The sequence below is a fragment of the Phyllopteryx taeniolatus genome, chromosome 5 (genome assembly GCF_024500385.1).
Source record: "Phyllopteryx taeniolatus isolate TA_2022b chromosome 5, UOR_Ptae_1.2, whole genome shotgun sequence".
Taxonomy (NCBI): Eukaryota; Metazoa; Chordata; class Actinopteri; order Syngnathiformes; family Syngnathidae; genus Phyllopteryx; species Phyllopteryx taeniolatus.
Genome location: NC_084506.1, coordinates 25,472,675 through 25,485,701, shown reverse-complemented (window position 1 = coordinate 25,485,701; position 13,027 = coordinate 25,472,675). Strand labels below are relative to the sequence as shown.

The 13,027-nt window shown below is 42.7% G+C and overlaps 1 protein-coding gene across 12 annotated transcripts in view; it reads left to right on the top strand.

Annotated features, from left to right (window-relative positions):
• LOC133478277 (multiple C2 and transmembrane domain-containing protein 2-like) overlaps positions 1-13,027 on the top strand; it is a 63,409-nt gene that overhangs the window by 9,143 nt on the left and 41,239 nt on the right. For 4 of the 12 annotated variants that reach the window (XM_061774148.1, XM_061774146.1, XM_061774144.1 and 1 more), the window contains exons 1-8: positions 322-462; positions 874-1,773; positions 3,317-3,376; positions 3,478-3,583; positions 7,946-8,088; positions 8,194-8,270; positions 9,117-9,231; positions 9,311-9,334. In XM_061774148.1, the coding sequence (XP_061630132.1) occupies positions 886-1,773; positions 3,317-3,376; positions 3,478-3,583; positions 7,946-8,088; positions 8,194-8,270; positions 9,117-9,231; positions 9,311-9,334 (1,413 nt within the window). In that variant the 5' untranslated portion in view covers positions 322-462; positions 874-885. Of the gene's footprint in view, positions 1-321; positions 483-603; positions 793-873; positions 1,774-3,316; positions 3,377-3,477; positions 3,584-7,945; positions 8,089-8,193; positions 8,271-9,116; positions 9,232-9,310; positions 9,335-13,027 lie in introns of those variants that run through there. The other 8 variants (XM_061774143.1, XM_061774137.1, XM_061774140.1 and 5 more) reach the window with 6 other exon arrangements.

Here is a 13,027-nt window from a genome sequence, read left to right as displayed (position 1 = left end):
TCCTGAATGCTCAGCACAGTATGGCTAAAAAATGGTTTCGCAAGTATGTGATATGAATATTAAAATGTTCTTAGAACCATTGCCTCTACCGTTAACAAATGTGTTATGCAACAATTTGATTCCGGATAGGTATATTTCTATTTCCGTGATAACCTGTGGCCAACCCGATTCTCAAAAGGGATTATGTGACTGCTTATTGAAGGAATAATTTCATCACGCCGCGCAACCTTCGAAAAGTACCGGCTAGGCTCTGCAGTGAAACGGTTGCATTCTCGCATTCGTTGAAACTCGCCTTGCAAGACAGGTATGGGCAGTTTCACCCACTCGGGCCACTCCCACCATTGACCGACCTCTGATCGGCACGTTTTGACGCACATCCTCCTTTTTAATCAAAGACATAATATGGTTGGGCCGCCTGATTGAAAGCAACTTGGACTTTGGAACGGTTAGTCGACAGAACAGGTAGCTCGTTTTGAACTGAAGTACGTTTAGCAGAGTATTTTTATGCAGAATATATTCTAACTCTCTGAGTGTCTGGAAATACACTGGCCTTATGAGCTAATGCTTAAGATTTATCGTGACTAATATTTCTTTCACTACCGTGGACACGGTCTCTGTTTTTATTTGAACAAATAACTATTTTCTATTATGTTACGACTTGGGCTGCTTTACATTAATAATTTCACCTATGAGGGTACAATACAGCGCCAATGTATTTTATTGGTTCATAGGAATTGTTAGAATGTTGTTTTGGAGCTACAAATGTGAGTCACACGTGATTTCTTTCACTAGGTAGGCATCATTCCACTTGTAGTCTTTTTGTTTGGCCTCTGCATATTTCAAGTCAGTAATATCTACTCTTTCATTTCAAAGGAACGCCTCAAAATGGAGGTCAAGAAAAAAAAGTTACTGGACAACATTCGCGTTAAAACAAAGCTGATAAATTTGATGAAGCCGGCTAAGAAGTCAACAGACAAGCAGAAAAAGAAAGCAGCCATCAGGCGCAGTATATCTGTACCGGACCTGAGGATTGAGCAGGATGAAGCTCTTCTGCCAATGAGTGCCTTTCCCAGAATGTCTGAGGCCACAGCTTTTGGCAATTTCCAGTTGAGCGATAGCGATTCTGTTGCTAGCGGCTCCATCCCGGAGGGCTCAGCTTCATTCGACAAAGAAATTTGCCTCCGGGTTCCCTCCGACATGGGCTCCAGTAGAACTTCTTCCCCATTTAACACGCCAAATCTCTATGAGGAAGTTAATAGTGACGCGAACTCAAGCATCAAGAAGGCGGCAAACACGCACGTAGACCAAGTCAAGAGGAAAGGACCTATTTTAAATTTTGACCCTCTTCCGATGCCAAAATTCGTTTTCACCAAAGCACGAGCCAGTTCACCGAGACCAGATTCTGCAAAGAGTTTTGAACGATCTTGCATGTCCGAGGACTTCCCAGAAGACAGAGCGATGATCACTGACATGCTGGCCAGAGCAAACTCATTGGGAGAACAAACAAATTTCAACGGGCATCCAAAGACCCCGCATTTCAATCAGGACAGGCCGCCGTCTGGAAAACGCTGTCTGTATGAACACAGAGAAAAGACGCCTCTGGCTAGCGCAGAAGGTCGCAACGAGGACTGTTGGTCCGGCGAGGACCAGGTGCCTATGACTTGGTTGACGGACACCGAGGGACTGGACCCGGATATTGTGCTTTCCTCCATTACAAATGATTACAGCATTGAAGAATCTTCACTGGAAGGAGGCACTCAGGAGGAGTTTGAGGTCAGTCTGATACATATTCCTACATACAGTAGTTAGACCTCTGATTATTTCTGGTGTTAATGAAGACCGGTGCAAAACTGACTGAAACATAAACTGTTTTGTTCTAGTTTAGTCCAAGATTGGAAGAAGTTATTTTTGGTCCCAATAGGTTCAACAGCAGTAGAGCATCATAATCTTCACAGGGTGGAGCAAAATCCTCTGTACCTTGGTCGGATCAATCGCGAGTGGGTTAAGTGATTTGATTTGCTGTTTAAAAGGGTGTAAAAATATTACGCGCAGTGTATTGCCACTCCATTCACCCATCATTACATACAGTAAACGTAGGCTTGCGGTTTGCACCTAGATGAGATGCACTTGTGAAGTCGTGTCCTTGAGATGCTAATGTTTTGTTTTGTGCTTCCTTTCCGCATTATCCCATAATATTCACTGGAGGTTTGTTCTTACCGCGTGTGTTTTGCTGGTGCAACCGAATAAAACAAAGCTGCTATTCAGTGTCAAGTCAAGTAACCAACCACCTGGGATTCGATTGTACTGTTGGAACTAAGGCTATCCTATCTATAGCTATTTTCTGGTAGTTTCCTCATGGAATCAGATATCCTCATATCGCGATCAGGCCTCTTCCAAATGTTGATGAAAAGCAGATGTGAATTGGATATCTACCGATGCAAATGTAGCGTAAACGCACAGCTCAGATCAGACGTCATTGAAATAGGCCGAACAACGATGTATACACAAACTGTCTATCCAAAAGGCCCGAAAATGTATTGCATCAGGTTACCTGTTCATTTAAACTACAGTGAAAGCATTGGCTGTTAAATATTGTCTAAATGTGTTCCATTAGAGGCGCATAGACCCAGAATGACGGAAAGTGGAGTAACGCTGAGGTTACGTGTATCACTCTAAGTCAGCTAAACTTGCTTTCATATTTTATTTCCATGTTCCACTGCACGACCTTGACGTTTGTGGCCAGTGTTCATGTGGGCTGTTTGTGTATTTAGTACCTGCAGACACAATGATATCTGTGGTGGCTCACTTGACACAAAACTGATATTTGCATTGTGCGTGTATGTGAATGGACAGTGACGCGCAATGCGGCAAACTTAATGTCAAAAAGCATATAGTGGGTCCTCGGTTTGCGAAGGAGCACCGCTTTTAAGGTCGTTGGAAGTCACAAAGCACTATTACATAAACTAAGTAAAGTTCTAATTACAGTACATTACATATTTGTATGAAAAAGACTTCTAGGGCATTACTATAAAGCCAGTTAAAGTACGGCGATAACAGAACGACCTGGTATTCTTACAGCACTGCGCAAACCAGTTCATTGTGTGCCGTTCGTAACCTTCAAATGTTTAGTATGCTGGTACCACTGTAAACCAAGGACCCCGTCCGTCTAGGGCGATGGAAGAGACCCACATAGTGCTACAGGGCCACAGTTTAGAGGGAAGTTCAGAAAACATCAATTGTCTCATTGTGCATTCAGTTCATTAACTTGTTAGATAATTGTATTCTCTGAAATCATATTCACTTGATCTAAATACAGATGTATAGTGAACCATTTGAATTCTTTGAGGAAATTCTTCCAGATCAACTAGAACACACAGTGAGTGCCCACGTGACTGTTTTGCCAAAATGCCCTTTTCAAACCACTTGATATGATATAGACAAATACAAATGTGAACGGCTTTCCTGGGGCATGTGCAGGTTTTGACAACAGGTTCCGACGTCCAAGTCCCGGCTCCGCTCCAGAGGTACCTGCTTTGCATCAGCTTGAAACATGGACAAAACCTGGTCATCCGAGACAAACGCGGTGGGTGGACGATACGCAGACACTTTGCTGATTTACAACCTGCCCTACTTGGATCTTGATTGTTCAACTGTTGTCACTGTACTTTTAATGGCGAATGTAGTTTCATGGCTTGTTTTTTGGCCAATCAGACCCTTTTGAAAGGGAGTCACGTGGATCCCAAGTATATGAACGCAAGATGGGACGTGGCTGGTGTTTACTAGGGAGGATTTCATCTCCTCTTAAGGGTTGTGGTGGTGTGCAGCCAACACGCTTGAGAAGTATGCAGTCAGACCGGTATGAGCACGCAAAGAATGTGATAAAGGAATCAGTTGACCAGGACATTGAACTCCCACAAATTCAAACTGACATGCAGATGGAAACTGTATCCACAAGTCAAAGCAATCATGTTCTGTACCTCTTACCCTGTTCAAGGTGACAGAGGTGGACTGGAGTCTATTCTGGTCAATCACAGGGCTGACATAGGCATCCAGTCAGTCTCAAATCCACGCCACTGGCAACTGACTCTTAAATTAACCAAACGTTCATGTTTTTGTGCTTCAGGAAAGCCTCCATAAAATCGCATTAAATGAAGGAATGCATCAATTTCCTAAATATCCTCATTAATCAAAACCCAGGATGAGGCACAAATATACGTAAATCTGTACTTTAGTTCCGGGGGAGTCTTTTGACGTCTTCCGGAGCCTTGACACGACAGTAAAATTAAAGTTATACTCTTATGTTCTTTTTGAAAATTGAAGTTATGAAAGCAGAGCCCTCCAGTGGTATTAAATGTAACTGCCATCTATCTGAAAACTCATACTCTTACTCTTCTTTAATGAACATCAGAGTCCAAAAATTGTCACTGTGGCTTCCTTCCAGGTGCTTACAGCCCCCCCAAAAAACTAACTTTAGGTTACAAGAAGACCCCAATAAAGAGAGTGTAAGTGTGATAGCAAGCCTGAATGGTCGTTTGGCTTTTTGTGGTCAGTCCTGTAATATTGGAAAGGAATTGGAATATTCAATTTGCAGATACACAATATGGCTGGCTGGATTTTTGTGTTTGCTTTCCATCCATTTTCTATACCGCTAATCCTGTTGAGGGTGATGGGGAGCTGGTGCAGAGGGCAAGCGTACGCCCTTCAACCGGAGGGTCGCCAGTTCGTATCCCCGCCCGAGTGCATGTCGCTGTTGTGTCCCTGGGCAAGACACTTAACCCACATTGCCTACGAACGAATGTAGTTGGATGTCTGGTGGTGGTCGGAGGGTCCGTAGGCGCAGAATGGCAGCCAGGCTTCCGTCAGACTGCCTCAGGGGAGCTGTGGCTAGACACGTAGCTTACCACCACTAGGGTGGGACTGAGGAGTGCATGGATAGTGCATGAAATTGTAGAGCGTCTTTGAATGCCTAGAAAAGTGAATACGAATTAAAAAAAAAATAAATATATATATATATATATATATATATAAATAATATCAAAATAATAATAATATAAATATATTACTAAATAATACATACACATATAAATAATAATATGTAATATATAAAAATATTTAAAATAAGCGTAATGCATTATTATTATTATTATTATTATCCCATCTGACTTTGGATGAAAAGACCGTGCAAATACATGTACACAGCACCGATGTTAAACTCACGGCCTGGGGGCCAGATCCAGCCCACCGCACCATTTTATATGGCCTGCTTAAGCAAATCCTGTGTCTCTACTTCATGTTCCTTCCTCAAATTTAAACCTAAATTGTAAGTTAACGTCACTTTAATAACATTGAGATATTGCAAGCGTTTTGTTGTTGTTACTAAACTCCTTTTATAAAATAAAGTGAACAATAGTTGACCGAACAATTTTTCTTGACTTCTGATTTCAAAACTAGTTGGCCATCAATTTTCTGTGCATGGACTAACATGACGAAACGATTGCACATTTATATGGTTTCAGTCATAACAGCCCCCTGAGGGGAGCCATAAACATAATTTGGCCTATGACAATAAATCAGTTTGCTACCCCTGATATACAGTATCCTCTCTCTCTCTCTCTCTCTCTCTCTCTCTCTCTCTCTCTCTCTCTCTCTCTCTCTCTCTCTCTCTCTCTCTCTCTCTCTCTCTCTCTCTCTCTCTCTCTCTCTCTCTCTCTCTCTCTATATATATACACACACACATACTACACGTTACACCAATATTTTATCGGCCTGATTGGTATCAGCCGAAAATGTGCATTTTATGCTGATCGGCTTTAATGACATATTTCGGCGATGATCTGCTCCGCAAAAGACATTTACTCCGCATCGCCATCTTGCACAGAATATTTGAATCCAAAAGCTAGTTTATTTTTTAGCCTTGTCGCGTGTCTTTTGACGTAGTACTGTAAATATCTGCCGGCCAATAAAGTTATTAAAAAGAAAAAAAAGCATGTCGGCGAAGTGGGACAGGCAGCACGTAATGGCCGGATCAGACTACAAGACAAATTTGCGGTTTCACGATTGCACTATGTCAGACTACTGCAATAAAATCTTGTATTCCGATACCACTGCATCCTGTTTTTTACGATCATTGATCTTGTCAAATGCGACTGGATACACTCGTTACCGTGGCGACGACAACAAGAGTTGATCGTGCCGACTGTATTATAAGGACAAACTGGGGAAAAACGTGTGTTGGTGGTCACCGGTGCTCAGGACAGGAGACAACATTCGTTTAAGGCTTGCTTCAGGTACATTCCCGTACTTTTCATACAATACGGCTTGCAAGCAGGCAACAAAATGTTATGTAGCCTAGCAAGCTAGTGCTAGCACTAACAGCTGTACGTAAACATGCCGCCATTCTGTCGAATCATGCTCTAAAGTTTCGGTGTGGGTGAAGTAATTTAATTACAATAAAGTCATTTAATTACAGTAAGTTCGCACCCATTATTTCTGTCATGTTGTAATGTTGGTTTGATGAGGATACACGATCTGACGGGAGCAGTGATTTCCAACCTTTATGGAGCCAAGGAACATATTTTACAATTGAAAAATCTCACGGCATACCAACAAACAAAAATGTCACAAAAAGTGGATACATTAATTACTGTATGTACTTCTTGCCATCTAATAGAAGACCATTCATTTGTTCTGTCTGTCACTATGCCTCACTGGGATAAATAGAGGAACAAAGATACATAATTTATTGTAAATATATTTTTTTGAGCCATTAAGTACACAAGTATATACAGTAAATGAACAGGTCATTTAAATAGACACATCGCTCCATGTTGTGATCAGATCGGTGATCGGTTGTTGTTTTTTTAAACTCGCTGATCGGTGATCGGCCCCAAAAATCCTCATCGTGTAAAGCCCAATACATACTATATGTTATGTGTGTTCAAATACGTTTACAATGTGTTCAAAATAAAGTGCTTTAAATCATGTGGGAGGGCTAAAACTATTTCAAGGTTTTTGTTTTTATGTGGTCTCACCACATGGTAAATTTGTACTAATTTCGCGTGGGTCTGCAACGTAATCTCCCCGCCATTCACATTATTCGAGTTCCACGTCTCAATGTGATAGCAAAGGGCGTTGGGGCGCCCTCCTCACTGACAAGACGATGCAACTCACACACGTTCCGTGCCTCGCCCCTGTTTGCCCAACAATCAGCGGTGTGCCAAAGGCTCACCAAGGGCGTAGATTGTCATTACATATTCTGAAAAGGACCCACGCCACCAGCCCCCTCTCGCACTCTTTGGGTTTTGTTCTCCTTCCATCCTCTCTCTATGCCCCCCCCCCCCCCAGCCCCCTATTAATTTCCATCGTCGCCGTCCTCGCTTGTGCCAGAGCTTTTCTCCTCACGAGCTGCCACATTCTCCTCCTGTCAAGTTGCCTGGAGGTTTCCCTGTCACAGGCTGGCAGGGTGGAGCTGCTGTGGGTCCTGCCTGCCTTTTGCGAGATGTTCATTTGGAGTGGGGAGCTGACAGGCCTGACAGCCCATCCCCACAGGGCCTTTGTCATGTGATTCAAGCATCCCTGCAGGCTCTCTCTAGCACCCCTTTATCCCCCACCCCTACACAAATGAAGGCATGGTAATGGCTTTCATTTATTATTTTTTTTCTTTTGCAATCGCAGAAACAAAGAAGTCTCATACCCTCGCCCCAGACTTTATAAACAGGCTTGAGAGATTAACACTGGTTGCTTCGAGATTTTCGCTTTCTGCTCGTCTCACGCTGGCTAGTGTTTCGGCTCTTTCACAACTAAACGGCTACGCGGCGGTGTGTGTGGTACACCACCTCCTCCTCTTCCACTGGAATCAGTGCATGTGTGTGTTCTTATATAAGACAATTCAACGACCTCTACAGTGCGATACATTATGCTAATAGGTACCCATTGTGCTTTGAAGGTACGAGCGACCCGTACGTGAAGTTCAAACTGGAAGGAAAGCAGTTCTACAAGAGCAAAGTAGTTTATAAGAACTTGAATCCCAGGTGGAATGAGTTCTTCTCCTATCCTCTGCGTGACAGAGAGCATATTGTGGATGTCCGGGTAGGCGTATAGTTGTCCTCAAACCTTTGATTTGAATGGAAATACATGATTTCACACAACCGAAACGCTCTCAAATGATCATTCATTTACTCGATTTTGTGACAGGTCTATGATAAAAATCGGACCACTGATGATTTCATGGGTTCTAGCGCCATTCCGCTGAAGAATCTTGAGCTTTACAAGTGAGTGGCGTTCCTTTACATCTGTGTTGTGGATTTTGAAAACATTATAAGACAGGTGCGGCCAATAAAATGAGTTTTACAGAAAAAGGTATTTCATTAAAACTCCAATGAGTGTTACTGGACAGCTTTCGCGCCATGGTTCTAAACCATTCTTTTCGCAGCCACCACGTGCATGGACTTAGTGTTTTAAAATGTAGCTGAGGACAAAGAGGAGCATCTTAATCAACACGAATACTGTAGAAATGTAAATGTATTTAAGTAGCATAATTTGAAAGGTAAAATCCATACTGTACCGCTTCATTACATAGAGTGAAATATTTCATGATTTCATCTTGAATAATTTTGCTGATTACAGTTTACAGCTACTGAAGTCCCACAATTCACCATCTCAAGACATTTGAATATTACATTTGAAACAATCAAAATGATTTGTAAAATAGAAATTAGGTCAGAATTGACCTACTAACAATTATTTTCCAATGAATCTGCAGAAATGAGGTTCACTTTTTAAAATGTAACTACTGTACTGAAATAAATGAACCTGACTACCATATTCCGATTTTTTTTTTTTTAGATTCACTTGTGTATGTGAAGTGAGAAAAATTACCTTCTCTGACAAATGCATACTGCTTGTTATAAAACACATTTTGTCTGCACAAACACAAAGATAATCTTGTTACAAAAGACATTGTTATGTTCCTAAAGTTTAATATACATTTTCTGTTTCTATCATGCAAAGAAAGATTACTGTAATTTGTTAAAGGGGTTTGATGACAAAGTTATCTCAGGGTTTGGGGGATATAGAAAAGGTTAGGAACCGTCTTCATATGTCACCTTTGCTTGTAGGACCTACGAAATGGAGTTGCCCCTGTCTGACCCTAAAAGCAAAGAAGACGACATGGGAGTCATCAGCGTGGATGTGTGCCTAATGTTTCGAGACGCCACCATCAAACGAAACTGGGTGAGAATAGGTGATGTGAAAAGTATGCGCTATGATGGCTTGTGTTGTGTTGACACTTGTCCATTTTTTCTTTGTACAGAGATGGCCGCCCAAAAAGACCAAGGTAAGATTTCCAATGTGGGTTTTGTGATGAAAACACTAGGGGGCAGTAGCTCACCGCGCTATAGTGCAACAAAGAACAACACGGACTCAGTCTGGACTTGTGTCTTCTATCCTTGGTTTCAGCACCACTGTGATGGTTTCACAGTGAACCTTGTTATTTGCAATGCCTATCATTTATAAGCGAAAAAGACACTATGAGATTCTGATTCAAACCAAAATAATAAAATTGGCCACACGTGTTGTCCTGAAAGGGAGTCCTAGATGAGTATTACAGGATGGTAATTGTGTCTTGTAGTAAACAAAGTCGCGCCGCCTCTCAAGTGGCTTTCGGTATACTGCTGCCGTAATTAGATTCAGAGTGAAATAGTTGTGCGGCTGTTTGGGACTGACTGCCACTCCAGCGAGCGGGTTTATATTCACACCTATGTAGTCTCTACATCTGCCACTGCTCCGTCTCTTGATGGCCCAGCAGACAATCTCAATTTGAAATGAGATGACAAAGGAATGAAGCCATTTTCATGCACTACAGATGGTTAAAGGTACTCAAAGGGAGATGGAAAATGTGGGATGGGACTCTGCACAGTTTTCCGCTGCCTAAGTCATAGTGCTAATTTGACAATGTAACAATGCCAGCCCCCCCCCCCCCCCACCCCACCCCACCTCCCTCATATAATTTTTGACAATATCTTACTGCGTTTAGCACCTATCTTGGAAGTGCTGAATCGCCAGCTTTTACAGCTCCACTCCCCCTCCGTCTTTGCAAATGTGCTTTTTCTCCCCGTGTGTGTGGCCACCACAGAGACAGGAGTAAAAACTCTGTTTCCAAACGTGTAGGGAGGCTTTGGCACCAAAGGCGGCACGCTGCCAGAGCAACATGCCTAAGATCGGCACGGCTGATAATTCCCAGGCAAAGTGGGCAATAACCCAGATGTTGGGGAGTAATATCGCAGCTGTGGACGGACAGTGGCGAGGCGGCGGCCAAATGGACCCGGGTCTGAGCTCGTTGCGCCTGTCCCCATGCTGGCCCGCCATATGGAAGCCATCGCGCGGCCCTTTTTAGGACCAGGAATAGATTCTCTTTGGGGGCCACTTACAGTTAAGTGGAATTGTTTTATTGGCCGCTGAGATAGAAACGTGGCCAAGATAAACACTTGGGATGACTTGGCTGAGGCCTGTTTTCTATCGCTGTTCCACTCCCTCTGTTCTTTCTTCCTTTTGAAGAGGACTGATATTTATAGGGCCTCGCCTGCGGTATTCCGTGTTCATTCAGGTCCCCGAAATGAGCTTTGATCCCCTCCGGATTGGGTGGCAAGGCAGGTTGTGACCTCCGTAGCAGGGCAAAACGGGCTGGAGCGGCGGGGGAGTTGTTTGTTTTCAGCCCGAGAAGCCGGACAATCAAAGCGGATTGAAAGGATGATGGTCCTGCTCTTTAATTACCGCCGGCCCGATGCAACCTCTCTGCTGTTTGTCTTTTTACAGCGCTGCGCTATCACTGCACAGCCTCATGGGAACGCGAAGAGGGAAAACGTACCAAGGCCGCTCTGTCTCAGTCCCTCTGTGGTGCCCGGTGGGATGAGTCCATTTGCTGGGCTTGTCCTCAATATCTGACATGTTGACAAATGCAAAGCATGAGAACATATGTTATGTTAAAGGCAACATATTATGCAATTTTTTCATAATTTAAACCCCAGGTGCATTAACAACAACCTCATAACACCTGTGATACATTCTTTCATGAAAATACACCAAGGATTAAGAATTACAGAGCACTTTACACCCCATTTTTTTAAGGCTCCCAGAAGGCCCGTTTTGAGGTGGCGGTCCTGTCTCATGAAAATGAGCGACAGCTAACCCCGCCTGCTCTCCTGCGGGACCAATGCTGCGTACAGAGATCTGAGGTTCATGACAGTCCAAACATATGCACTTTCTATGTTATGAACAGCGCACAATGATTTCATAAGAAAACGTTGTCACTCGGTTACTGCTGTACTTAGTTTTTCCTTGGATTGTTTTACAGTAATCCCCTGTACATTCACGGTTTACTATTCGTGAGTTGACCAATTAGCTTCTTTTTTTTTTTTTGAACCTATCCTTCATTATTCGCTGAAAATGCAAGGAGATGATGCCAAAGGCCTGTCTAAACAGGAAAGTAGTTCTGTCGGTCCAAGGAAGTACAGTGCAGTGATACATCCCGACTGAGAGACAAGCTTTGTATGTCGGGCATGGCAGGAGATAAGTTTAGCTCAGGTTGTTACAGAGAGTCTTTGCATGTATACGTTAATTTAGGGAGCTTTTTTTGTTTTGTTTTTTGTTTTGTTTGTTTTTTTAGATCAAGTCACATGTAAGCCATGTATTGTTTTGGGTAATGTTGTAAAATGAGTTTGAAATGATATTAGGCAGCACTTCATACACTTGTCAATCTGCGCATTAGTCTATATATGTGGCACATCAGCCCACCATACCTCCTCTCTCATCAGAATGCGCATCCAACAAAATTCAATGCAGCCTGGGTTACCTTTTGGATTTGACATGATAGTGTTTCAGGCAGTCTAGTCTGTGACGCATCCTCGTGGGGGAAAAGGGGCGAAGAATCTCTGTTTGTCTTTGTGTGGAAGGGGCGCTTATTAAGTAAAGAAGCTGAATTGTGATGATACAATTCATAATATAAATCAATATATTTTAAAATATTCAAAGATTTTGTATAGCTTACAATGGGACAACACTGAGGAAATGACACTTTTCTACAACGTAAACGAGTCAGTGTACACTGTGTACCTGTAAATTTTCCTCTAAATAACTCGCACACACTTTGGACAGTTTCACTTAGGGGTTTACTCACTTTTGTTGCCAGCGGTTGAGAAATTGATGGCTGTGTGTTGAGTAAATTTGAGGGGACAGTAAATTTACAGTTATTCAAGATGTACACTGACTACATTGAAGCAAAGTATAATTTATTCAGTCTTGTCTCATGAAAAGATGTAGTGTTACAGATGATTAAAATAATAGTAATAATAATAGGTATAGTTAATTTGCATCACTGCAAACTTCACTACTCATAAATCACAATAATAAACAAATAGCTGTAATAACACAGCATTGTTATCTTTGTAAAGGTAACGTTTTTGCTACTGTATCTCATGTAGTGTACCTAATGTTGTGGCCATTGAGTATATCAAGCTCAAGGATGTACCCATATAAGAGCACGCTGTAATGTGGGCCATACATGCTGCATTTTTTTGCATAATATGCTAATGAGAGAGCTGTGTGCGCGCTCGCTGTGCATCATTACTCACTGGCGCCTGCTGTCTCCGGTGCAGCGTGCCAAGTGTCCTGACTCCCAACACTCAGCCTGGAAGCCAGTGATGAGTGGGACTGTCACAGCCCGGGACATCTGGCTGCTCGCTGTCGTCCTGCTCTTTCTCGCTCTCTCTCTCTCTCTTTTTGCCAGCCTTGCCTGTCAGAAAAGCGATGTGCTAATGTCCTCCGACAGAGATGTGTTGTATAGTGTAAACCCTTGTCTTACTTTTAAAACACTCCGCAAAACATGACGAGGTGTCAGGCTGATATGGGAGCAGGTACGCGGTGGGGAGTGTGTGCAATTTGCGCGTACAATAGAACCTTAAAGGTGGACTATTATCCTCCTTTGCAACAATTTTGATGGAACATCAAACTGTCGACATTGTGTAACAGCTAA